The 24,591-nt window shown below is 42.7% G+C and overlaps 1 protein-coding gene and 1 long non-coding RNA gene across 5 annotated transcripts in view; one reads left to right on the forward strand and one right to left on the reverse strand.

The window, feature by feature from the left end:
* The first annotated feature begins 45 nt into the window (after positions 1-45).
* Positions 46-24,591, forward strand: part of PEBP4 (phosphatidylethanolamine binding protein 4) — a 228,156-nt gene continuing 203,610 nt past the window's right edge. Inside the window, exons 1-2 of one of the 4 annotated variants that reach the window (XM_032471080.1) lie at positions 46-121; positions 494-650. In XM_032471080.1, coding sequence (XP_032326971.1) covers positions 573-650 — 78 coding nt within the window. In that variant the 5' untranslated portion in view covers positions 46-121; positions 494-572. Of the gene's footprint in view, positions 122-401; positions 651-24,591 lie in introns of those variants that run through there. The other 3 variants (XM_032471083.1, XM_032471084.1, XM_032471079.1) reach the window with 3 other exon arrangements.
* On the reverse strand, positions 10,185-14,334 carry LOC116660801. The gene is made up of 3 exons (XR_004316440.1): positions 14,182-14,334; positions 12,471-12,639; positions 10,185-11,277 (listed from the first exon to the last, which is right to left on the reverse strand). It is a non-coding gene; the product is annotated as an uncharacterized LOC116660801 (long non-coding RNA).

Genomic DNA, 24,591 nt, shown 5'->3' on the forward strand with positions numbered 1-24,591 from the left:
ACTGTATCCAGGGGTGGAACCAGTAGGCAGGCCTCGTGGTCAGTTCCCACCCCATCCAGGGTCCTGCTGAGCTCAGAGATAAGCTACCTGGGCAGCAGTCCCTTATCCCACCTATGGGCAGGTGAGCATTCCCCGTGCCTCTGCCCAGCCCCTGACCCCCCAGGGCCCTGCTTTGGTCTGCCCTCAGGCTCTCATTCTGACTTCTATCCTGGTCTCTCCTCCTCCCTGGTGACTCATGTGAATCAGGCTTTGGAATTTCACTCACTGGCTTTTTCTGACGCATATCCTGGGAGACTGGCCCAGAGCCAAGGAACAGCGCTGTTGTTTTCACCCCACCGGTGATTAATTTTTAATTTTGGCTCCCTGAGCTAAAGGCTCTATAGAGTTGTGGAGGGGCCAGCCAGGCTGGAGAAACCAGGTGGGAGGTGTTGGGGGTGGGAGGCAGTGCTGCTGGACAGGAAGGCTTCCTTTCTGCTTCTGCTCACCTGCACAGGTGGAAAACAAACAGCAGGAAAGCTGTTTGCTTGTAGTGGTCAGACACACCCGGCTGGCCAGCCAGGAAACTCAAGAAGATGATGCAGAGACCATCAGAACCTAGCCTGACCCCTGTGCTTCTTGGAGTGGATTTCTGGATCTCAGCTGAACATTTTGTGAGTCTTAATGGTTAGATAACGCCTAACTTTAAATGCTAGGGACAACAGCCTGGTTACTCGCTTGAGGGCGCTTCTGTATCACTCCCAGCAGCTCGAACTTTGTTACTTCCCCATTTTGAATGTTATGTGAGGGGCTGGCCGTGGCTGGGACTGTGTAGAGTAAAAGGGAAGGTTGTCATGACAGTGCATTGGGCTGGGCATTGAAGGCCTGGATTCATTTCCAGGTCTGCCATCACCCCAACTTCTTCCCATTAAGTATTTCATCGGGGAAAATGGAGAGGATCCCCATGGTCCTGACGGCACTCACCTCCCGAGGGTCTCCGGTGTGTGCAGCAGTAGCTTGCAGTGGCCCCTCTGCTTTGTGCATCTCCCTTACTTCCACTCTTCCAGAAGGCAATTGCTTTTCCCATCCCCTCACCAGACTGCCCCTGACCCCCTATCTCCCCTAGCTGCCCAGGATTCCAGGGCTCAGAGTCCTACCCTGTCTCTTCCAGCAGTTCTGTGGAGAAGTAAAGGACTGTCAGTCCAATAGGCTGACCCCTGGGATGCAGGGCCAGGGGAGTTCCTCAGTGTACTCAGGAAACAAACCCTCACCTGGTTATCTGAAGAGGATGCCCGGAGGTCCAGCCGGTACCCTACTCTCTGGAAGAGTAGGTCTGTAGGGAGCATTAGAGAAGCGTGATGTCGGCATTCATCCCACCCTCTCCCTCTCAGCTGCCCTTGGGGGACCACCTTCATTTGGGAAGATGTAGAGGAGTAAATGTGTGACACAACAGTGTGGCCGGTTGGTGACATCACGAGGTGTGGGTTTGGTAAAAGAATTTACTAGAGATTAAGTATAAGAATATAAAAGAGTTTATTAGGGGTACACTGTCATAGACAACAGTGGGCCACACAGGCGAGGGGTGACTGTGTGAGCACTGAGGGCCAGTTATTGGGGTCTTTTATCAGGTAGAGCCACAAGGTGCCTGATCGGCTTATGTGCAAGGCTCTGATTGGTTGTAGATGAGGTAAGAGGTTTAGGGTCCATATGAGTGGTGGGGTTTGCCTCTGCTAAGGTGGGCTGAAACAAGCCAACCTGAGCTATTGTGAGATGATTACCTAGGACTATTAGTTTGTTAGGGCAAACATGCCTAGTAAAGAATGTACTTTATCTGCTGAGGGATCACAGGCAGACATCTGACAGCCTAGGAATGGGGGTCATCAGACTCTGAAGGACATCAGTTGGCCCAACAGTAAAGAGTGGGTATACGGGAATGGGTCTGTGCCTCCAGCCACACACCAAAGATTACAATCAGGAATTTTTTTTTTCAGATTCGAAGCACGTTTAATGAGACAACAATACATTATGACCAGATAGGTTTAAGAGTTTGAAATGCTCAGTCAACACTGAGTTCATAGCTAAGGTGTTCCACCTCTGTAGCTGTTGACAACTTAAAATAACGTAATACATAGTATATTAAAATATTACATGTGTCCAAATTCTAAAACATAGTAAGGGCCCAAACAATTGTGAATCCCTTTCTCAATTTAAAAAGTGTAACGCAACCAATACACTATATGGTCGAAGCTACAAATGTGTGGCTTCCCCATTCCCACCTCCCACCTCCAACAGAGCAACTTCTAACTCGAATTTTGTATTTGTCATTTCCTTGATGATTTAAAATTTTGTATATCCTATTGTGTGGGCATCCCTTAATCATGCACTGTCCAGATTTGCTTGTTTGGAAGCTTTGAGATGTGGTGTTACACTGCATGTACCTCATCTTGTTGGACTCGTGTTTTTCTCAGCTTTGCTTAACTAAGGTACAGCCACACTGATGTGTGTAGCTGGGTTCCTTCATTCTTCCTGAACTGTCATTTCCAGCATGTTATTCTGCTGTCCAGGGTTTTGCTACTATGAAAACTTGCTTCTTTGAATATTCTTGCACTTGTCTTCAGGGGCACACATTCAAGCATCTCTCATTGGATAGATACCTAGAATTGGAATTGCTGGCTTTTACTGTATGCTCATGCTGAACTTGACAAATCACACCCAAGTGTTTTCTCCAGTGGCTATAACCCCAGCAGTGTAGAGTTCTTGATGCCCCACGTTCTCATTTCCACTTGCCTTTTTATTTTTTTAAGTTTTTATTTGTTTTTTGGTTGGGGGGAGGTAATTAGGTTTCTCATTATTTATTTACTTATTTATTTTTAGAGGACATACTGGGGATTGAACCCAGGACCTCACGCATGCTAAGTACATGCTCCACCACTGAGCTATACCCTCCCCCCTCCACTTGCCTTTTCGAACTTAAACTTTGGCCCTCCAGTTCTGTATATGATGGTATCTCAGTGGAATAGCCTGTGTTTCTCTGAGTACTAACAAGGTGGAGTGGTTATCTTCATATGTTTTGGTACATTTGCGTTTCTTCTTCTATGAGGTGCCCACTCATGTCCTTTGCCCATTTTTTGGACATCATCATTTTCTAATCATCAGTGATTGGTATGGATTATTTACATATTCTGAAACTAATATTTTGAATTACATGAAAAAATTATATATTATGAAATGTTATATATTTTAATATAGAAAAATATTTCTAACTTTTTCAGCTGTATGTGTGACAAATATTTTCTCCAGGAGTGTGGCTTGATCTATGACTCTCTTTATGTTGGCTTTTGCTGAACATGAATTCTCAATTACATCACAGTTGAATGAAGTTAATCAAGTTTTCTTTCGCGGCTAATATGTTATGTCTTGATTAAGGAACCCATCCCTATCCTAAGGTAGTAAATATAGCTTTCTATATTTCTGTATTTCTTTCTCAAACATGTTAAGCTTCCTTTTCTGATTAGATCTCCATCTGTAATTCATTTTTATCAACTGGGTTTTTTTTTTGCTTGTTTTGCTAAGAAAAAAAAGTATTGTATCTTTAAAAATATTTCCCTGGTTCTACAATTAACCAATGCTCCTTAATACATATTAATAATTGCAGAAAACTTGGGAAATATGAAAAATTAAAAACCACTAAAACTTTCACCACCAATAGATATAGCTATAGAAAAAAACACACAGTATGACACTAGGTACATAGCATTATATTCTTTTTATATCTTATTTTTTCTGATTATACAGGTTCATAGTAGAACATTTAGAAAGTAGAAAATAAATAAAGGAGAAATAGTGTGTGTTCGCACTACTTTGAAAGTATTTGATGTACCTCCCAACATTCCAACTGGTTATTCAGAAGCAGAGTTCTTCACTGATGAGAAGATTCCAGATCATGGCCATCACTCCCACCAGTACAAACACTTTCCAGCCATATCCTTGGTCAGGAAGAGACTCATGTGCATCCCCTGGAATAAACATATTGTGGGGCAACCCTCAGCAACCCAATGCAATTTGAAATGGGCCCCCTCAAATTCCAGAAAAACAAATTGCACTCTTGAATGTTTAATAGAACCATCCAAAGTACATGCAATCAGTTATTTAAATAATAAATAAGTCATATCGCCACCAAAAACTTTTTTTAAGGTAGAAAATAAAAACATAAGTTATGATCGTCATCACCAAAACCAAGTATTTTTCCCCCACATTTTACTCATGCTTTACTATGGCCAAACTCTTAACCTCAGACTTTCAGTCCTTTTTAGCAAAACTATTTGAACTCTATTTCACTGGTTTGGTATAAAAATAGTGTCCACATTTGTGCAAACATGCTACATCTTACCTATATTCCCACTCAGGCATGTGGCAGGCAAAACTAATCAACCATGTTCCCATTATTTCTAAACTGAGACCAGAAGGTGCCTCACAACTCACAAGAAAGACTAACAATGGGTTGGAATTTGCCCAAAATCTGAAGTCTGATTTGCTAGGTAGTTCTGCCTTGGTAGATCAGAAAGTCTTGAGAATAAGAGAGCCAGCCAAAGGAGGAAGCAGTGGACGGCTGGAGGGAGCGAGTGGAGCGGAGTTCTCCCCTGGCAGGTGGAAAAGCCAAGAGACTGGGGGAGGAGCCCCGAACAGATATTGCCATCTTGCCCAGGGCCTCCCTTAGTCTGCAGGACAGAAACAGAGGTGATGGCCCCTGGCCAGGAGGCTCTGAATTTTCCTGTGCATTGGTTGGGTGGCATGGTGAGAGGACAGAGCTGAGAGCTATGGAAGGCTTCTCTTTTCCAATTCTGCTGCAGAAATGCCTGGGCAGGTCCTGGTACTTAGCCCTCCCAGTGACAGACATCACCGTTTATAGATCCCAGTGGGGAGGCCTGGGGTTAGGGGGTAGGGGAGCTGGCAGAGGGGCCAACTGCCCCTGAACGTGCAGTGGTCCAGACCTCGGGCTGCCTGGGCTGAGCAGCGTGGTGCCACTGCAGGTGGAGCTCAGCTGACGGGGCTCGGGGCCAAGCTCAGGCCCGACACGCCTCTGGAGAAGCCAGCACTTTGCTGTAAGAGCATTCCAGCTGGAGTGGGCCGACAGCTCCTTCTGCACCCCCTGGAGAGCAGGTGGAGTTGTTCAGGGGCGGGTAGGAGAAGGAAGTGTCTGCAGACGGCACCTCAGTTCTGTCCCCTTTTATCCTCCCCCCAACCCACCCCCACCCCAACCTGCACCGGCTACAGCTGTGAATTCCTGGCAGGGACCCTGTGGCTTATTCAAAGGAATCTGGTTGGCAGAAGACTGAACTCTCACAACCAGCCTACTTGGAACAATCTCGAGGGGCCGCCCTAGTGAGGAGAGTATCTCATGACTCCACTGAAGCAGAGTGAGGGTGGGGGGAGGGAGGCCACCAGAGGCTCAGAGGCTGCCATAGCTGGAATAAGCTGGGGGGAGCTCCACCAGACCTGCCCCAAGCTCCCTTTCTTTCCCTCAGCGATACAGTTCAGTGTAGGTTTGAAAATAATTGTCACCACCACCAGAGTTAAAGAGATGTTTTTCTTTCACCAGTGGTTGAATCAACTCCATTTGAGGGAGGCAAGGAGAAAGGAAACTAAACCTGGACCTATTGACTACAGACTTGTTTAAAGTTTAAAATTAATCTATTGTTGGCCCCAGAAAATGCTTCTGCTTGAGGAATGGAAAAAACTACCTTGCAGAAACACAAAGTCCTGGAGTGATCTGATTTATATATTTGTATTGTTTAAGAAGCCCACTGGCTTGACTCATAGCTTGCTTAACCTAGCTTGACCACATTGCTTGAGGGGCCCCAGTTACTTGATCTTGTTTTTGCAGTGTCTGTTCCACACAGCAGAATAGACTGGAAAGCAAGCAGGAAAAGAGCAGCCAATGGAAGGAGACAAGAAGCCACAAGGAAGATGGATAAAAGTGTCAGTGGATAGAGAGACCCCTAAATTAGGAGGTCCACCAGTGTGGGTCCTTGCCGCCAGCTGTGAAAGAACTCACAGCAGAGGCAGCGGGACAAAGTGAATGGCTGTTTTATTTCTCAAAAGAGAAGAAGGAAAGAAAGGCACATGAGCAAGGAAAAGGTGCTCGAGCAGGGCTCTGTAAGCCAAGATGGACAGTTGAGACAAGTCCAGCTGCAGCTCGGGCCATGTGGACTTTTATGGGAGGCTTCCGCCATCACATCTTTCTTCCAGGTGTGATGGAGCCGATCGCCTTATCTTCCATCTTCCTTCCTTGTGTGGGTTTTTGTCATGGCAGTTGTCAACTGGTGGTTGTGTCCCTCAGCATGCTAATACATTACAATGAATGTATAATAAGGCTCCAGGTCCACTGGAAGTCAAATCCTCCACCATCTTGGTCTCTGTTGGTTCTAACCAGTTCTTGTTTCTTCTCTTTGCAGCTGCCTCCTGAGGCTTAGATAAGAGTAATTGGTTTCTATTTGAGGGAGGGGCAGGGGTATGATCCTGGGAGCAACAGCCTTGGTAACAAAAAGGGAAGTTTCTTTTAATCAGAATGCCAACAATCTGGTGGACCCAGTGTCCCCCAAAAAACCACCTCTGAAGATTCTGCTCAGCCATAAGCTAGAGGCAGGGGTTGCAGGGGTGGTAGCTATAATTCCTGCAGAAGAACTTGGAGATATTGTTATGTATATTCCTTGAGAAGGAACCAGGATCCTGCCCCAAGGCTGCACTGTTGTTTCTTGACAGTTCCTCCGCTGTCTCTGCACTCCCTCCCTTCCCTCCCTTTCCAGATAAGCAACTGCTTGAATCTGCCCTTTGGAACTCAGGGAAAGTCACGGAGGCGTAATGAAGTCTATTTCCTACAAACAAGAAATGGGGAACATGGGAAGATTTGTACCAGGGAGGACCCCACAGGTCCTGCTTGATATCAAAAGGAGCCAGCTGAGACCCCCCCCAAAGCAGGAGTTCTTACATCAAGCCACCTGGGATTACAGCTTCCCCACTCGAGTGTCTTTCCACTCGCGTATTTTTCCCTCTTTTCATTTTTTTGAGCAATAAAGCAGCTTTCATTCTGCCCCTTTGTCTCCACTGTGAATTCTTTCATGGCTGGAAGACAAGACCCCACTCTTTGGGGTTCTTCCCCTTTTGGAGGCTTCCGCATCTGCTAATAGTCAACACAAACAAACATCTAAGGAGCTAGTTTCGGCAGGCACTGTGCCAGGCACTGACAGGTTGCTTTTACAATAGGAAATGAGGTCGAAAGGAAAAAATATATTCTGACAAGCAGACCTTTTATATCTACTGCAGTAGAATTCCAGAAAATACACTTATAAATCTCAGAGGAAAATCAGTAAGTGTTTTCAAATTGGAAAAGTTCTGAACAAATTCTTTTGCTTTAATCTCTACAAACATAACGGATCATACTCAAATGGAGCAGCTTAGAGAAACGTAGTGGTTTTTTGTTTTTTTGTTTTTTTTTTGATTGGCTACAGCTAAAAGGGACAGTTAAATATGGGAGATTTGAACAAATTTAAAAATACTGTTTTGGGGGTCATGAATGAGGAATAATAAAATGGCCACATTTAGGCTAACAGATTGCTTATTCTTATGCTTGCCCTTAGAACAGACAACAAACCTAACCAACCGGTTGCTACTTATACAGCTCCAGGCCCATCGTTAAAACTAAAGCTATTGATCTTTCTGTTTCTACTTTATTCCAGTAATTGAAAGTAATGACCATGCTTGGACTCAGAGTCCAAGGAGAAGGGACTGTAACCTTACAAAAGAGTCTAAACTACCAAGAAAACCAGGCCTTGAATGCTTATGAGACAAAGAGATCTAGCCTCTATAGAACTGGTCACCTGGAGGCATCATGATGCAATTGTAAGTCTTCTGATGAGAAAATGATTCTGTTGATTGTTATCGAAAGATGCTTTATTGTTTGAGCTATGGCTGTATAACCACCCCACCCCATCCCCAAGGTGGGCGTCACAGTTTTGAAGGCATTAGCCTGCTGGGAGTCCCCTTTGCTCGGCAAAGTATTAAAGCTGCCTCTTTTCTTCTAAGCTCGGAGATCCGGTCTCTGATTTATTTGGCTCGCCAGGGAAGGGGGCCGATCTTTGGGCAACAGTCACAGTTATGGGGAAAAGTGCACTTAATATAATCAAGTTGAAACACAAATGTGTAATTTGGGATTGCTAAAGTATTTGAGACGTCACACAAAGCTGTTAGAAGATTAGAGTCCTTGGAATTTGGAGCACGATTTTTAAATATCCACAGAGTTTGTTTTTTAAAAAAACTTGATGTTGGACTTTAGTCCAGACTTTCACTTTGAAGACAGCTAAGATAACAATCAAAATTGTCCTGATTAAATGAAATGACCCTTCTGCTTTTCAAAATTATTAAGGAATTTGACGATTAAATGAATTCTTATTTCCCTTCACACTGGTAAGATAAATACACAATTTTTTTCCACAGTCATCATAAATATTCTAATATAACAATTGAGTATTTAAAGTCTGAAAGATTTTAATTTATTAGTATAAATAAAAATAGGTAGAGAGCATGCAAATATAATTCATTAAAATAAGGAAATAAATATGGAAGCAAACCTATTTTCAAAGGCTTAATCTCACTTAGTTATTTTTAAAGAGTGAAATTTTTATCAATTTTAATTGATCTAGTCAATAAGGATTTTTTAAAAATGATTTTAATACTGAACTCCATTTGCTTGGCAAAAGCACAAACTAGTAAAACAGTTCTGGAAAATAATCAAATGGTATCTGTGAGGACCCACCCAGAATCCAGGAGTTGGTATAAAAATTATTTTAAGCTGAAGACATTTGAGATTCAACGGATGCAGAAAGAAGCTTTCTCAGAACTTCTCTTATCTGACTAAAAGCAGCAATTGCTGAAAAATAAGTCTGCCATAAATTATTTCTTCAGGGTAGACCTATTCCCAAAATAGATCAAATGAAACTTACCCCAAATTCCTTTTCTGGGGAATTTGTATGGCCCTGAAGGAAAAAGAAATACATCTCACATCTGTATAGACAAACATCATCACAAACTTTGTCTCTTTTTTGTTCTGAAAATTCATGTATCTTTCCTAAAGAAACCTATTTATTCTTCCCGTGGAAGGATTTTTCTCCTCCAACCCTCCCTCTCCCCTGCTAAGTTAGATAGGCAGCCTTTAACTTTCACCATTTAATGAACCAGCTACTTCATTTGTTGGCTCTCATGTGAACCCAAATAAACCTTTTTCCTCTGTTAATCTGTCATTTGTCAGTTTAATTCACAGGCCTCAGTCACTAAACGTAAGAGGGTAGAGGAAAAGCTATATTTTTCATCTCCTATGTATATACTAAGAGGAAAGAATTCATATACTTTGACCCAAGAAAACTCTTAAGGACAAAATCTAAGGAAATTGTCAGAAGTTAAGAAAATATTTATGTATAGGATGTTTGTAACACTAGAAATAGGGAAAAAATGAAGAATAAAATATATTTAGTATCTTAGACCACTCAGGCTGCTATAACAGATCACCACAAACTGGATGGCTTATAAGCAACAGGGAAATATTTCTCACAGTTCCGAAGGGTGGGAGATCAAGGTGCTGGCATATTCAGTACCTGGTGAGAGCCTGTATCCTGATTTATAGGTAGCTGTCTTCTCCCTGTGTCTGCGCATGGTGGAAGGAGGAAGGGAGGGCTCTGAGGTCTCTCTTATAAGAGCACTAATCCCATTCATGAGGGCTCCCCCTCATGACCTAGCCACCACCCAAAGGTCCCACCTTCACATACCATCACCTTGGGGATTAGGCTTCAACTTGTGGGGGAAGACAAACATTAGTCTATAGCACTAAGTGCCATACAACAGTGAAAGGTTTAAATTCGTGCTGGTATATCCAGAAGATGTAATGTGTGTGGCACGCTCACACACACATGATTGTTTATCAGTATGATCTCAATTAATTAAGAAAAATTCATACATGAGAAAAACGACTGAAAGAAATATCACAAAATGTGAACTGTTTTTTTCTAGATGTTGAAATTAAGGGTCTTAAATTTTTCTTTCTGTATATTTTACTATCTTTCAGATTTTTAAAACATGTAATACCTTTGGGTGGGGGATGGGGGAGAGAAACACAAAGGGGAATTATTTAATTTGGAAGAAAGAAAGGAAGGAAAAAATATGCCTTTAGGAAGAGAATGTTTTGCTACAACGTTTCAGTTGTAAAACGTCACTATGTAATAAATTTGGGTGGATTTTTTTCTTAAGGTTTAGTCAGCATTTTAATTGTTTTATCGCATCCCATAGGTCAATGATAAAGGAAAATGTGATGTAACTCAAGTTGAAACAGAAAGTTGCAATTTGGTATGCTAAATAAGTTGGCATAAAAACTCTAATAAAGATATATACATCTATATATGTTTATCATGACAATATACAAAAAAGAAGTTAGGCAATGAATAGCTTATTGTAAATAGCTTTTAAACATGCTTTTCAAAGATAAGAAAACATAACAGGAAGTTAAGTAAAAGATATCTTCCATGGGTTCAATGATTTTCAGTTCTTCTATGTCCATGTTATACACTTTTAATACATTTTTTCGCTTTTGTATTTATCAACCATAAAAGATATTACATTTTTCTTTTCTTTCTTCTAGCCTCATGTTGCATGGGGCCATTATCTTTTTACACTTTTTATTGCAAATGTTTGCAGACATACAGAAAAATTGAAAAAAAGTAGCACAATGAATATTCATATTCCCATTACCTAGACTTAACAATTGTTAATGTGTTTCTTATATGCTTTTATTTTTTGCCCAAACTTTTCAAAATAACTTGTAGATGTCATGACATTTTACTCCTAAATATCTTAACATGCGTTTTCTCAAAAAGAACATTCTCCTTCATAAACACAAAACCATCATCACACTTGAGTAAATTAACAAAAGTTTCCTAATATCATTTACTACTCAGTTCATATTCATATTTCCCAAATTGTCCCCAAATATCTTTTACAGCTATTTTCTTATTCATAAAACTGTTGAACAATGGTCTAATATTACCATCACTGGATGGGATTCACCAATCTTCTAGAGCTGACCTGCAATGAGCGAAGAGCTTCTCTGCAAATTTGTGCTTTCAGCAAGTTTACTGGGCACCTACCACGTTCCAACAAAGTGCTAAGCGCTGGAATGACGGAGTGAAAGTCATTTTCCAGCCTTTGTGTAGCATGCAGTCAGTACACAAGGAGCCTTTTTTCTTCATTGGAACATTTCTAAATTAGCAGAAAGGGGGAAAACTGAGTCAGTGGGAGCTTGCGTCTTGATGGGTATATTGTCATCCCCCCCTCCCCAAAATGTGTTCTATCCATTATGCTGTATCAACAGAAACAATGCTTTTGACATTTACCCCAACTGAAAATGACAATATCGCATCTATTGGAGTCTCTCCCTTTAAAAAAAAAAAAAAATTTCTTTTTTTTTTTTGGTATTTCCTTGAGAAGAAGATAATATGGCCTTTTCTTTATCACTTAATGATCAAAGTGGGTTTTTCTTCCCACAGCCCTTCATGGCCTCTGTTTAGCTCTGCTTCCACAGTCCTTTCCTTTGGTCTTGTGGTCCCAGCATCCCCACCTCCTGAACATTCCTGCCCCCAGGACAGAGGTGGCCTTTCACAAATATTTACTGCTGGGGGTTCTGGCAGCCTGGGAGACCCGCTGGGTTGTCCGCAGGTCAACCAAACACTTTCTGCAGGCTGTCTCAATCTCAGCCTGCAGAAAGTGTTTTATGGCTTCCACACCCTCCACCCCAAGAGTCCCCTGGGTGTGATGGGCAGCCAGGACTTGTCATGCTGCAGGGAGTGGGAAGAAAAGGGGCCACCCAGCTGGAAGGACCTCCTTAAGCTGGTTCCATCTTTTGCTTTTAATTCACTCTTTGCCATTTTCTCAGAGCATCCCACATACCCTATGTGATGGCTGTGCTTTGCCTTGCCCTGCTCTTCTCCTTCTCAGGGTTGTATCCCTGCCTAGAATACACTAACCAGCCTCTCCTCCATTCTTGGTTTTGCCACCTTTCAAGCCCAAACTCAAGATTTTTTATCGCTGTGTTTTTGTTTTGTTTTGTTTCGCAGGTGGCACTTAATGTAACACAGTATTTTAACTTTTCGGGGGATAAAAATATGACACAGAGAGGTATGGTGACTTGTCCACAGTAAATGCAGTGGGCAGGTGGGAAGACTAGAATTGAACTGAACTGGCTGTAGTTTCTGCTTTTCAGCTTTATTGTGCAGGTCCGGACTGTCCTGCAGGCTGCTGCGGGCAGTGCCACGGCGGGCGTAGGGCTCCCCTGCTCCCCTTCCTCTCAGCCCACTCTCCCCTGTCGAGCAGTGTTGGAGCACACCCAGCACCTCTCCTGATTTGTTGAGTATTGGCAATGGGTCCCAGGGCTGGCATAAAGTATCTTTTCTCACGTTTTTTCCATTCTTGTTTGTTGCTAATTCACTCTGCGGGATATACATATTGAGCAAGAAGGGAACCCCTAGACTTGAAATTCCTCAGTCGTCCTGTTTCCGAGCTCAGGTCTGGCTGCTCGCTGCTTGAAAATCGATACTGAGCGGCAATCCATAGACAGAGTGCAGGCTGTATTGGAAGGCAAGAGAAAGGCCACCAGGTGTGGGCGTTGGTTGCTCAGTTTAAAGTAAAAGTCGTTACACACTCCGTAGATGGAGTGAGATCTGTCTCCTTCAGAAGGGAGAGCGGCCCAAACTCTCCTTCTGTTCTTAGCTTGCAGCCCCTTGCCCAGCTCCCTCCACCCCTCCCGCTAACCCCCCCACCCCACCTCCCAGCCCCATAACAACTCTTCCAAGGGAGCCACCTCCCACCTCCTGAGGTGCTTCCAGCCAGCTCTGGTGGGAGTCAGGTGTGCAGCTTTGGTGTGCAGGACCAACCCAGCATCTTGATGGTGGCCCTCCACTGATCTGAGGGGATACAACCTCAGCCCCTCCCAGCTGGCTGCACGTGTCCCTGTCAGGTCAGGTCAATGTCCCTTCTGTCCTTCTAAGATAGAAACAGCATACCCCATGTGGAAGGGCCGGCCAGCAGCATCCTGGGGGTGGGGCTGATTCGGGCCTGGAGGAGGCCTGCGGTTCTGCTTCCCAGTGTGATGTATCAGTGGGACAACTGTTTGGAGATTTTGGGCTTGACTCCCAAGAGAGAGGATGTGCCAGAGCTGTAGGTTTTGGGGACAGCAGCATGGGATAGAGGTTTAGAACCTGGAGTCCGACTTCTGCTCCTAAGGAGACAATGCGAAGGGGCTCAAGGGAGAAAACGGGGATCCAAGAGATGCCCTCATTGAAGAGGGGCAAATGGGGCACATAGTGAGTCTCTTCTGTTGTCATTTTGTCCACAGGCCCTCAGAGTGTTGGGACTCTGATCAGTACCTGTTTGGACACAGTACCTCGGCCAGAGGGCTCCCAGCAGCCGTTTCTCTGCCCCTGCTGGTCATGTGATTTGATCACTAACTCGGGAAGGAGAAATTTCCATGGAGGGACTTGAGGGCCAGTTAAAACTCTACTAACTGCCTTTCATAGGCCCAGGTGGGACTCATCCTGGCCTGGCCTGCAGGGAACCTAAATTCCTCCCTGACTGGTGCTGCAGTGACTCAGGGGTTCTCTGGCAGCAGGGCCTCTGGGGGAGGCAAAGCAGAAGTGGGAAGTGGGACGCAGGCCTGGGCCTCCCCAGTTCCAGGTGGGTGGTCCGAGCCTAGAGCTCTCTGGAGCTTGATGCCTTGCAAAGGCCCGTGGGCCACTTGAGTCCCAGCTGCAAAGCTCTGGGCACTGGCTTGTCTGCTTTTCTCACCCGTGACACTAAAAAAGCACAAAGAGCAAGCAGGCCACCCTGTACCCCGCGACGTGCCTCTGCCTTGTGACTGTGCTTAATATAGGTCAAATGGAAACAGCTCCCAAAATAGACCTTCTCTGAGAAGCAGCTGGGCTTGTGAAATGCTCCACAGAAAGGGAAAGGTGTGGGTGACAGGGGAGCGTCGCTCTCAGGTGTTACGTAACCTGTGTTTAAAAATTGGGGCCAAATGTCTGCAGAGAAAATGCGAGTCTGCCCTGCCTCCCCCATCCTCCCCACCCCCCAGGCCCAGGAAGCAGCCCAACTGCACATCAGCAAACTCACAGGGAGCTGGTTCTGTCCCGGACGGCAAGGTCATCCCTCACAGCGTCCCTCGGGGGAGCTTGCCATGCATACTGAAGTGATCACGTTGCTCCCGCCAGGGCTGGCTGGATGCCCCAGAATGGGGAGGTGACTCCCCTGGGAGAGCTGGTGCAGGATGTGGGTCTCATCTGGCCCAAGCGGTGGGCAGACAGAGAGAGGTAGGGGGTAGCGGGGGCTGAGAGCAGGACAAGACTGCCAGCCCGAGGAGGTGGCCACTGTGGTCTGTCCAGGGCCAGAGCAAGCAGAAAGGGAAATTGAAACCTCAGTGTCACCCCTCTTCCTACAGATGCAGACTCTTCCTCTCTGCCTCCCAGGAGCCACCAGTGGGCCCAGCTCACCCCGTTGCAGCCTCTTCCTTTACCATTTTGCCTCAGCTGGGAGAAGGGTTTCTCCCCGCTTGTCCATTCCTCCATTCACTCAGTGATGGCTTAGCAAGGGCTGCCTGTGAAGGGAGGCAGGTAGAGGGTGAAGACTTCTGAAGAGGTGACTTGAGAAGAGACAGGAAGTTAAAAAGGGGCTACCTGAACAGGGAAATATGTGTGGGGTGTCAGGAGCAGGGAAAAAATACATTCAAAGGCCCAGAGGCAAGAGGGAGAGCTTATCTCCAGCAGAAGCCACAACTACCACAGATGACAGATTCAGAAAGACATGATGGAGATGAGGCTGACTGGGAAATGGAGGCCACACGGGGAAGGGCCTTGAGACTTGTGGACTTCGTCCTGGCAGAACCGGGAACTGCGAAAGCAGGCGGTTTTCTAACATGGGGGCACCTTAGGAAAGCAGGTGGTTGGGCCTTGCCTCAGATCCACCGATTCAGGAACTCACAGGTGGAAGCCTGTGGTCTGCGGTTTAACAAGTCCTCCACCTGATTCTAACTCACACTGAAGGCTGAGACAGCTGAGCAAAATGTGTCACTCTGGAAGAGGAGATGGCGAGGAGAGGTTGCTCTTCCAGGAAGTTTGGCTGTGAAGGAAAGGAGAGCGATGGGTGAGGGTTAGTGGGGCTTGGAGAGGATCTTAAGTCAATTCCCTAGAAAACACATGGTGAGATGGAGGTTTGCAGGCAGGAAATGTTCTGGGGCCTGCTCCCGAGGGTCGGGACAGCATGAGGGAGCAGAGGGAGAGGTTGGCTCATGGTGCAGGGACACAGGCCTCGGCAGAGCCTTCTGGGAGCTGCAGAGCTAGGATGTCCCTTCCGAGTTGTCCCAGAATTAAGTTAAGGGGGCCTGGACCTTTATCCTATTTTAATCATGTCATTTTACTTTCTGTGTTTTCTGATGTTTTGGCATCTGGAGCCTTGCTGATTCTGGAGAGACCGCCCCTCCCAGGCCTAGCTAATTCTAGAGACAGAAACAATTTCCCTGTGACCATGACTTTTGTATACAAACAAATCCAGAGTCCATAACCCCCAACCATGTCCTTTATCAGACTCGTAGACTCGGGTCACTATCTACCTGCTCTAATCATCGCAGGGTCAGGCACCAGACGAGGAACAGTCCATATATCCCAGGGCCCATGACATTATTCAAAGTAGCCAATCTGAAACCTGATTACAGTGCCTTGCCTTTCCCATGGAAACCATAATAAAGGGCTTCACATTTTCCCCTCACTCCCTCTGCCTCCAGACCAACCCTGGTGCTACCCCATGTGGCCCTGAATGGCATGCCATGCCTTCTGTTTCTAAGGATTTATGAACATAAACCTCTTCCTTCATGGCAGTCATCTCCATGTCTGCGAGTCTTATGATATCTGCTTAAAACAAATCCTAAGTACCTTTAAAATACTCCAGCACCAACCAGCCATAGGGTGTGGCCTGCCCTGGAGAATGGGTGTCACCTCGGACAAGGCAGCTCCCTGTGGCAATTCCCAGAGGGGGTTTGAGCTGTGAGCTGTCAGCAGCCAACACTCCTGGCAGCTGGAAGAATGAATGTCTCGGTCCAGAAGAGGACGTCTGGGTTATGCATCAGAGCATCCACTACAAAGAGATCTTTTAAAGATGGAAGAGACATAAGGACATTTATGTGCTGGTAGGAAGAGTCAAGTTGAAGGGGAGGGATTAAAGATACAGGAAAGGAAAGAAACAACTGACAGGCTGCGTGACAGTGAGTGAGGGTAGGAGGGAGAAGACTGAAGTATTGGAAGAGGGATAAACCTTGAACCTAGGGAGGGTCACCTTCTCCATTATGCTGGGAAGGAGGCAGAGGAATTCAGATAGTCTTTGTCTCATTGCTTCTATTTTTTTTTTTTTTCTGTAAAATCAGTGCATGGGACTGATGGGTTTCATGAGATTGAGAAACAGTTTTAGTGGGAGGAAGTCCATGGAGGGGAGAGCTGGAAGGACGGGGCTGAAAAGGGACATGGAAGTGGAGTAGTGTGCCCTGGGGAGAGAGTGGCAAAGACAGAATGGGCGTAAAGCTCTTGGAAGGTGAGGCAGTCTAGAAGCTAAGATGCCAGCATATTGGATCACTCAGACTTGTAGATGATGAACTGACTTAGAGGATGTTAAGACCTGAGTAGAGAAGACAGTGAGCTGGGTTTCAAAGTCCTCAGGGAATGAAGAGTTGTGATCAGGAGGTCAGCACATGGCCTCCACAAGGAGGCACAGAGGGCAGTATGTTGTGGAGGCTGGAACAGGACCCTTAGGAGGATGTAACAGGACCCTTAGAAGTCAGCTGCAATGCCCTGCAGGGAAGTAACTTTCCCAACTTCTCCTCCATGTCTGTACTTATTTAAGCCGTATGTTTGTCTGCCTTGTCTTGTTACCAAACTCAGATTCGGCTGCTTGCCACTGGAAAGCCAATACCGGAGAGATGAGTGTTGCTTGGACAGGAAAGTTTGCTTTACTCAGGAGGCCAACAACCTGGGGAGAAGGTCAACTTGTGTCCAAAAACCAGCTCCAAAGATTCTGCTTGACCATGAAAGTTTTTAAAGGGAGAATTATTTGGGGCGGGGGGGAGGGGGGCGGTCAAAGTCTTTGTTATCTTCCATGGTGTGCAGACTTTCTTCTGATTGGTTGGTGGTGGATAACAGGGCAATGTTTCAGGAATCTGGTGCTCAGCCTGAAGTTACCATCTTCCATCTGGGTGGAGGCTTTAATTCCTGCAGAACTCAAAGGTATTGTTATGTATATTCCTTGAGGAGGAATCAGGAACCTGCTTTATTGCAGCACAATTGTTTCTTTCTTTTCGGGGGGTCAGGGCTTGGTGGTGGTAATTCTTTTTATTTTATATATTTATTTATAGTGGAGGTACTGGAGATTGAACCAGGGACTTCATGCATGATAAGGATAAGCATGTGTTCTACCACAGAGCTACACCCACCCTCTGCCACAATGTTTCTTGACTTTGTTTCTGCATCCCCTCTTCCCTGATTAGCAACTATTTGAACCTGCCCTTTGGAACTCTGGGAAAGTCAAGGAGGCTAAATGAAGATTATTTCCTACAAACAAGAAATTAGGGACATGGAAAGGATGTGTACCCAGGAGGGCCCCCCAGGGTCCTGCTCGGTTTCGGTCTCATGACTATTACTGCAAGTTATGTAGTCTATGAGATAAGAACTGTTTCTTCTTTAAAAGGAATCTTAGAGCAAAAGGAGCTTGTGCAATCATAATGTGATTTTACACACTTGAAGAAAATCTGCAGATAAATATAGTTGGGCTGAGAATGCCAAACCTCCCCCTACCCCTCTGGCCATGAAGGATGATGAAGGACATCTAGGGAGATTTAAGTGGGGGTAGGTAATTAGGTTTATTTACTTATTGATTTATTTTTTAATGGAGGTACTGGGGATTGAACCTAGGACCTCATGCATACTAGGCACGTGCTCTACCACTGAGCAACACCCTCCCCTCTTAGAGAGATTCTTATTATCTATTCTGTCTCTTCTCTCTCCAGTTTAAGCCTATCTATTCTCCTCCCTCCCAATCTACTTATTGAATATCTCCTGGACTTATTATAGCAAAACATATGTTCACTTTAGAACATTTTGAAAGAAAGAAAAAATTAAAATGCAAACACAAAAACCTACAATCCTTGTCCCTCAGAAATAACCCCTTTTAACTCTAGAAACATAGATACTCATAAACCAAAATCAACCCCTGTAAATATTTTAACTTTTTTTTCCATCCAGGCTTTTTATTTCATCTTCTCAAGGTCATAACCTATCTATAATTTTTGAAATTCTTCTTTTCTTTTCTTTAAATGATATTTATTCTATTAAATTTAACAAGTACACAAGAGCAAAAACTATTTAAAAATCAACCACAATGTAATATATCACCATATATTATTTATGTAAAAATGGGCATCAGATGAGATACTGCTTTGGAACTTGCTCCTTTTGCTTAACTGGGTTGCTCTGTGGATGTCTCTGTGCCCCTTGGATCCACTCTTTCTTCCTCTGCCCTGCTGTCTGTCCCAGAGGCTGAGTGGAGTAGCCTTGCTCTCCGGCTTTCAAATAGGTCTGGTGAGAGGAAGCCTTACAGGAGGTAAGAGAAAGGGAGGAGAGTAAGGACAGAGTATTTATCTCAGGAAGCCTTTCTGTGGGGTCACCCTGGGCTGCCTCTGGTACCCTATTAAAGGTCACTGCTCTCTCTGGGAAGTGTTCTCTGCATGGTTCTCCTTCCAGATTCCTTTAATAGCTTCCTCCCCCAGGGCCAAAATTAGGTTGGGGATAAGGGAGATTTATATGGTTTCCAGATTATTACTATTATAAATAATACTGCAAATATGTGGGCATTTCTTAAGGTAAAATCCTAGTAGAATTTCTAGTTTAAATTGCATAAACATTTTTAAGGCTTTGATATGCATTATGTATCAAAATGTACCTAGTTTCAATTTCTGTTCTTTGATTGCTAATGAGATGGAACACTCTTTTAATCATATATTTATTTCTTCTTTTGTGAATTATTTGTTCATGATCTTCACTCATTTTCCAGTGGAATGATACTTTTTATATTAATTTATAATGGCTCTTTATATATTAAGAATATTAATCTTTGTCATCTGTTATAAATAGTATTTCCTAGTTTGCTGCTTGACTTTTGTTTGTTGGCTTTTAATAATATTATGCTTGTGTATGGGCATTCAAAAATTTCGGATTTTTTTTTAAGAGTTCCCCAGTGTCTTTTTTTTTTAAACATTTTTTTATTGAGTTATAGTCATTTTACAATGTTGTGTCAAATTCCAGTGTAGAGCACAATTTTTCAGTTATACATGAACATACATATATTCATTGTCACATTTTTTTTCGCTGTGAGCTACCACAAGATCTTGTATATATTTCCCTGGGCTATACAGTATAATCTTGTTTACCTATTCTACATATGCCTATCAGTATCTACAAATTAAAATTTTTGGATTTTTATCTCTTAAGAAACATCCACTTTTTTGTTTTTGATTTCTTTCTTTGCTTTTGATCTTAGCAAGGCCTTTCCCTTCCCAATATTGTATAAATATTTTATTTTATTTTCTCATTCTTTTATAGTTTTGTATTTCATGTTTAACTAATTGAATTGTCTGGAATTAATTTTTTTCTGAATAGTCAATTGTCCTGGCCTCTGTACTTCCCTCATTTAAATCCCAATTTTATCATGTATTGAACATTCACTCACACTTGGATTTGTTCCTGGACTTTCAATTCTGTTTCACTGAGCTGATTTTTCTTGTAACAGAACCATGATGTTTTAATTATTGTAGCATTACAGGAAAAATTAAATAGAACGTGCTTTTATCCCCTCCACACCCCATTAACTTTCAAAACATTTCTTGACTATTCAGCTACACTGATCCTTCCAGATGAAGTTTAAACTTTTTTTTAAACTCGCACTAGAAACTAAGTAATTTTTATCAAAATTACTTTATAGCTATAAATTCATTTAAAGATAATTGATATTTTAAACATACTAGATTGCCCTAACTATACATATAAGTATCTCACCATTGATTCCATTTTTTAAAAATCAAGACTTCTTTAATATGACATTTTATCATTTACTCCATATATGTCTATGAGTTAATACAGCTCTTACTTGTTTAGAAAGAGCTCCCTATTTTAAATTGACTTAGATGTGATTTTTTGTTGTTTAAAAAATTTTTAAATTTATTTGTTTAAATTGTGGTAAAAAAATATACCAAAATTTACCATTTTAGCCATTTTTCAATGTACAGTTCTGTGGCATTAAGTACATTCACACTACTGTGCAGCCATCACCCTAGAACATTTTTCATCTTGCAAAACTGAGACTCTACTCCCCATTCTCCCCTCCCCTCAGTACCTGGCAACCATCATTCTGCTTTCTGTCTCAGTGAACTTAACTACTTACTCTAAGTACATCATATAAGTAGAATCATACAGTATTTTTCCTTTTGTGATTGGTTCATTTCACTTAGCATAATGTCTTCAAAGTTCATCCATGTTGTAGCATGTGTCAGAATTCCTTTCTAAGGCTGAATAACATTCTATCACATGCTAGGAAATTGATCTATCTATCTATCTACTATCTATCTGTCTATATCTATGTATATTTATCTTCAAGGTCCTGCTTTCAATTCTTTTGGGCATATACCCAGAAGTGGAGGTGTTGGACCAAATGCTAATTCTGTTTTCAATTTTTTGAGATTTTCCATACGGGCTGCACCATTTTACATTCCCAACAGCAAAGCACTAGGATTCCAATTTCTCCACCTCCGCACCGACACTTGTTATTTTCTGTTTTTTTGATAGTAGCCATCTTAAATGGTGTGAGCTGGTATCTCATTCCAGTTTTGATTTGCATTTCTCTAGTGAGCTAGTGATGTTGGGTGTCTTTCAATGTGCTTATTGGTCATTTTCATATCTTCTTTGGAGAAATGTCTACCCAAGTCCTTTACTCATTTTTGAATCAGGTTTTTGTTGTTGTTGAGCTTTAGGAGGTCTTCTGGATATTAATCCCTTATCAGATTTGTGATTTGCAAATATTTTCTCCCATTCTGTAAGTTGTCTTTTTATTCTGTTGATAGTGTCCTCTGATGTACAAAAGTTTTTTAGTTTCCAGAAAGTCCAATTTGTCTATTTTTTCTTTAGTTTCCTGTGTCTTTGGTGTCACATCTAGGAAATCATTGCCAAATCCAATGCCGTGACGTATTACCCTTATGGTTTCTTCTTAGAGTTTTGTATCTTTGGAGCTTACATTTTAGTCTTTGCTCCATTTTTAGGTAATTTTTGTATGTGGTGTTAGGTAAGAGTACAACTTCATTCTTTTACATGTGGATATCCAGTTCTCCCAGCACCATTTGTTAAAAAGACTGTCCTTTCCCCCTTTCAATTGTCTTAGCTTTCATGTTGAAAATCATTTGACCATACATGCAATGTTTATTTCTAGGCTTTCTATTCTATTTGTTGGTCTATATTTCTATCTTTATACCAGTACACACTTTTTTGATTACTGCAGCTTTGGAGTAAATTTTAAAATCAGAAAGTGTGAATCTTCCAACTTTTACTTTTTAAAGATTATTTTGGCTACCTGGGGTCCCTTAATGTTCTATTTGAATTTTAGGGTAGATTTTTCTATTTTTGCAAAAATCATCATTGGAATTTTGATGCAGATTGCATTGAAACTATAAATTGCTTTGGTTAGTGTTGGCATCTTAGCAATATTAAGTTTTCCAATCCATAAACAAGGGATATCTTTCCATTAAGATATGTGTTTAATATTAAGAATGGACATTGGAAGTTATCAGATGTTCTTTTGGAATTGATATCATTTTTAAAGGATAGTTACATTAATAGATTTATTAATATTCAATCACCCCTACATTCTTGGGATAAAGCCAACTTAGTCATGGCCAACTATTCTTCTGTCTTGTTGTTGGACTTAACTTGCTAGGATATTTAGGATTCTTGCTTTTCTATTCATAAGAAAGATTGGTAATTATTCTCTTTTGGATTTTGTTAGGTTTTGCTACCACACTTGTGCTAGTTTTGTAAAAATGTATTGGGAAGCTTTCTGTATATTTCTCTAATGGTGAACATTTTTCTTTTTAGCTTGGGAAGTACTTGCACCCATTAACATTTATAGCATGTATGAATTTTACACAAGTTCACAGATAACAGATATGCAACTATCTTCATTTCCCCATAAGAGATACTTAGTTAAAGACAACCCATTTCAGCTGATGGAGAAAACCTACAAATTTTAGCTACTTTTATGTGGTGATGTGAATTCTAGGAGGCATACTCATCTTTCTGGTATGAGATGAATTATCTGGTCCTGATGCCACCCTCTGTCTTTGGTTCCTGTTGCCATGCACAGGTATCTGCTACAGATCAGCCCAGGCCAGTTTTAGCACCTGGTTGGCAATGGCCCCATGAACACTGCACATCCTTGTCCTTATGACTGGGCTCTCCAGGTTTGCTTACCTGCTCACTCACTACTTCCGTGTGCCACTAGGGGCTTGACTGCTTTCCCTGAACTGCTCAGGGTGTGTGGAGTAAGTGAGACTTCCATCCACCCAAAAGACTCACACAACAATTTTATGTTACCACCCTTGTTTCATGTCCTCCAAGACTTGCTGGGCCATGGAAAGCCAGCCAAATGGCCTCTCTGCTCTGGGACACCTTTTAAATTATACAGGGTTTCTCTTATCCCTGCCTCTCAGTTTCAACCAGGAGAGAGCCAGTGTGCTGAGCACTCTTCAGAGACTCTGTCTGATGTTTATCAATATCGCCTTCAAATTTCTGTCCTTCCTGCCAGCTGGTTGCTCTCATTCTTTTTGGGGTGAGAAAACTGTCCTTTTGTAATCATAAACTCCAAGTCCTCAGTGGTTTCATCTGTGGCCATTGATTCGTAAAGTTAAGTTTTCTTGACTACAAAACAGAATAAAAGTAACATCTTTTTCAATGCTCTGGCTCTTGAAAAGCAAAGGTACTTGGCATTCAGGCTCTGTCTCTCCAATAAGGTAAAACCTGCTTTGAAACTCAAAGTGGAGCATCTCTTTTCTTTTTCTGCCCTCCCTGCCCTGTCCATACAGCAGTGAGCCAAGGAAGGATGATGAACTCCTGGACTAGGAGAAGAAACCAGGTGTTTCTTTTAATGAAAAAAAAATGCATCAATTAATGTTAGATAAAATATCCTGAAATTCTAGAAATCATTTTCTCTTAAAATCACCTGGATCTCATATGTGTCCAGAAGGTAATTCTTTGATAACATGTTCAGTTTTCCCATTGTTAGTTGTCTCTTTCTGGTTCTTATTTTTTATTTTTTGTAAATTTAAATACCTTGTATATTCTAAAAAGCTATCAGTTTTATCAGTGTTTTCAAATTGATTAGCATGGTGTTATGTTACTCATAATTAAAAAAATACCTTTGTATCTATACCTTTCCTTACGTTACTGGTCATTTCTCTCTTTGACCTGCATCTGTCAGGGTTCAGCTGCAGGAAATAAAGTCCTTCTCACTAGGGTAAGCAGAAAGGAAATGATGTCAGTGTGATAAATCGCATACAGAACTGTTGGAAAGGCTGAAGAAACAGACTGAAGTTTGAACTTCCAAAGATAACTTCCAAAGACACACACGGAACTTAGGGAGTCCCTACTATGTACCTCCCTTGCCCCCATCCCCCATTTTAGCACTTTGTAAAGAATCATCTCAATGATGCCTCACAAAACCCCATGAGGTAGAACAAAAACAGACAATTGAGTTCATGGTTTCCAAGGTAACAAATAGGCCAAAAGGTAGGGGACCGGAATCTGACATCGTTTTCTGGGTGCGAGGTAACCACGGGTCAAAGCAGAGCTGGAATGGGCCAATAGCTCTTGGTGGTCCTAAGAGTTCAGGGTCAGCCAGTAGCTAATAACAGGAACTAGAATTCTGGACTGAATATGATCCTGAGACTGGATTATTTTCCTCCTAGGAGAATCTGTAATTTAATTCTGCTCTAGAAAAATAAAAAAATGGTCCCAGGACATTGTTTGGTGAAGCTGTACCTGGAGTTTGAGGTGGAGGGAGAATTTGCTACAGCAGGATACAAATAGGGTGGAGACCAGGGAAGCATGTGTTGGTGGCCCTGATACCTCCCCTAAGGGATTCAAGAAGGGTGAACAATGGATTCCCAAACCTAGAAACCTGGCAGGTTCCTAATTATCTTTGTATGGAAAACTGGGCACTGCTAGTCCGGCTAGGACCCTGAGGCCGACCGAGCCACACATGCCCACCAGCTGTCAGTGTAGCCACGAGTTTTGTGGGATGTTGGCCTCCCTGACAGAAGCCCATTCAGAAATGTATCCATAGCCCCAGAGCATTTGTGTATTTCAAACCTATTGTCTCTTTTTTGTCTTTTTTTTTTAATTGAAATATAGTCAGTTTACAATGTTGTGGCAATTTCTGGTGTACAGC

Source organism: Camelus ferus, chromosome 31 (assembly GCF_009834535.1).
Source record: "Camelus ferus isolate YT-003-E chromosome 31, BCGSAC_Cfer_1.0, whole genome shotgun sequence".
In the NCBI taxonomy this organism is placed as follows: domain Eukaryota; kingdom Metazoa; phylum Chordata; class Mammalia; order Artiodactyla; family Camelidae; genus Camelus; species Camelus ferus.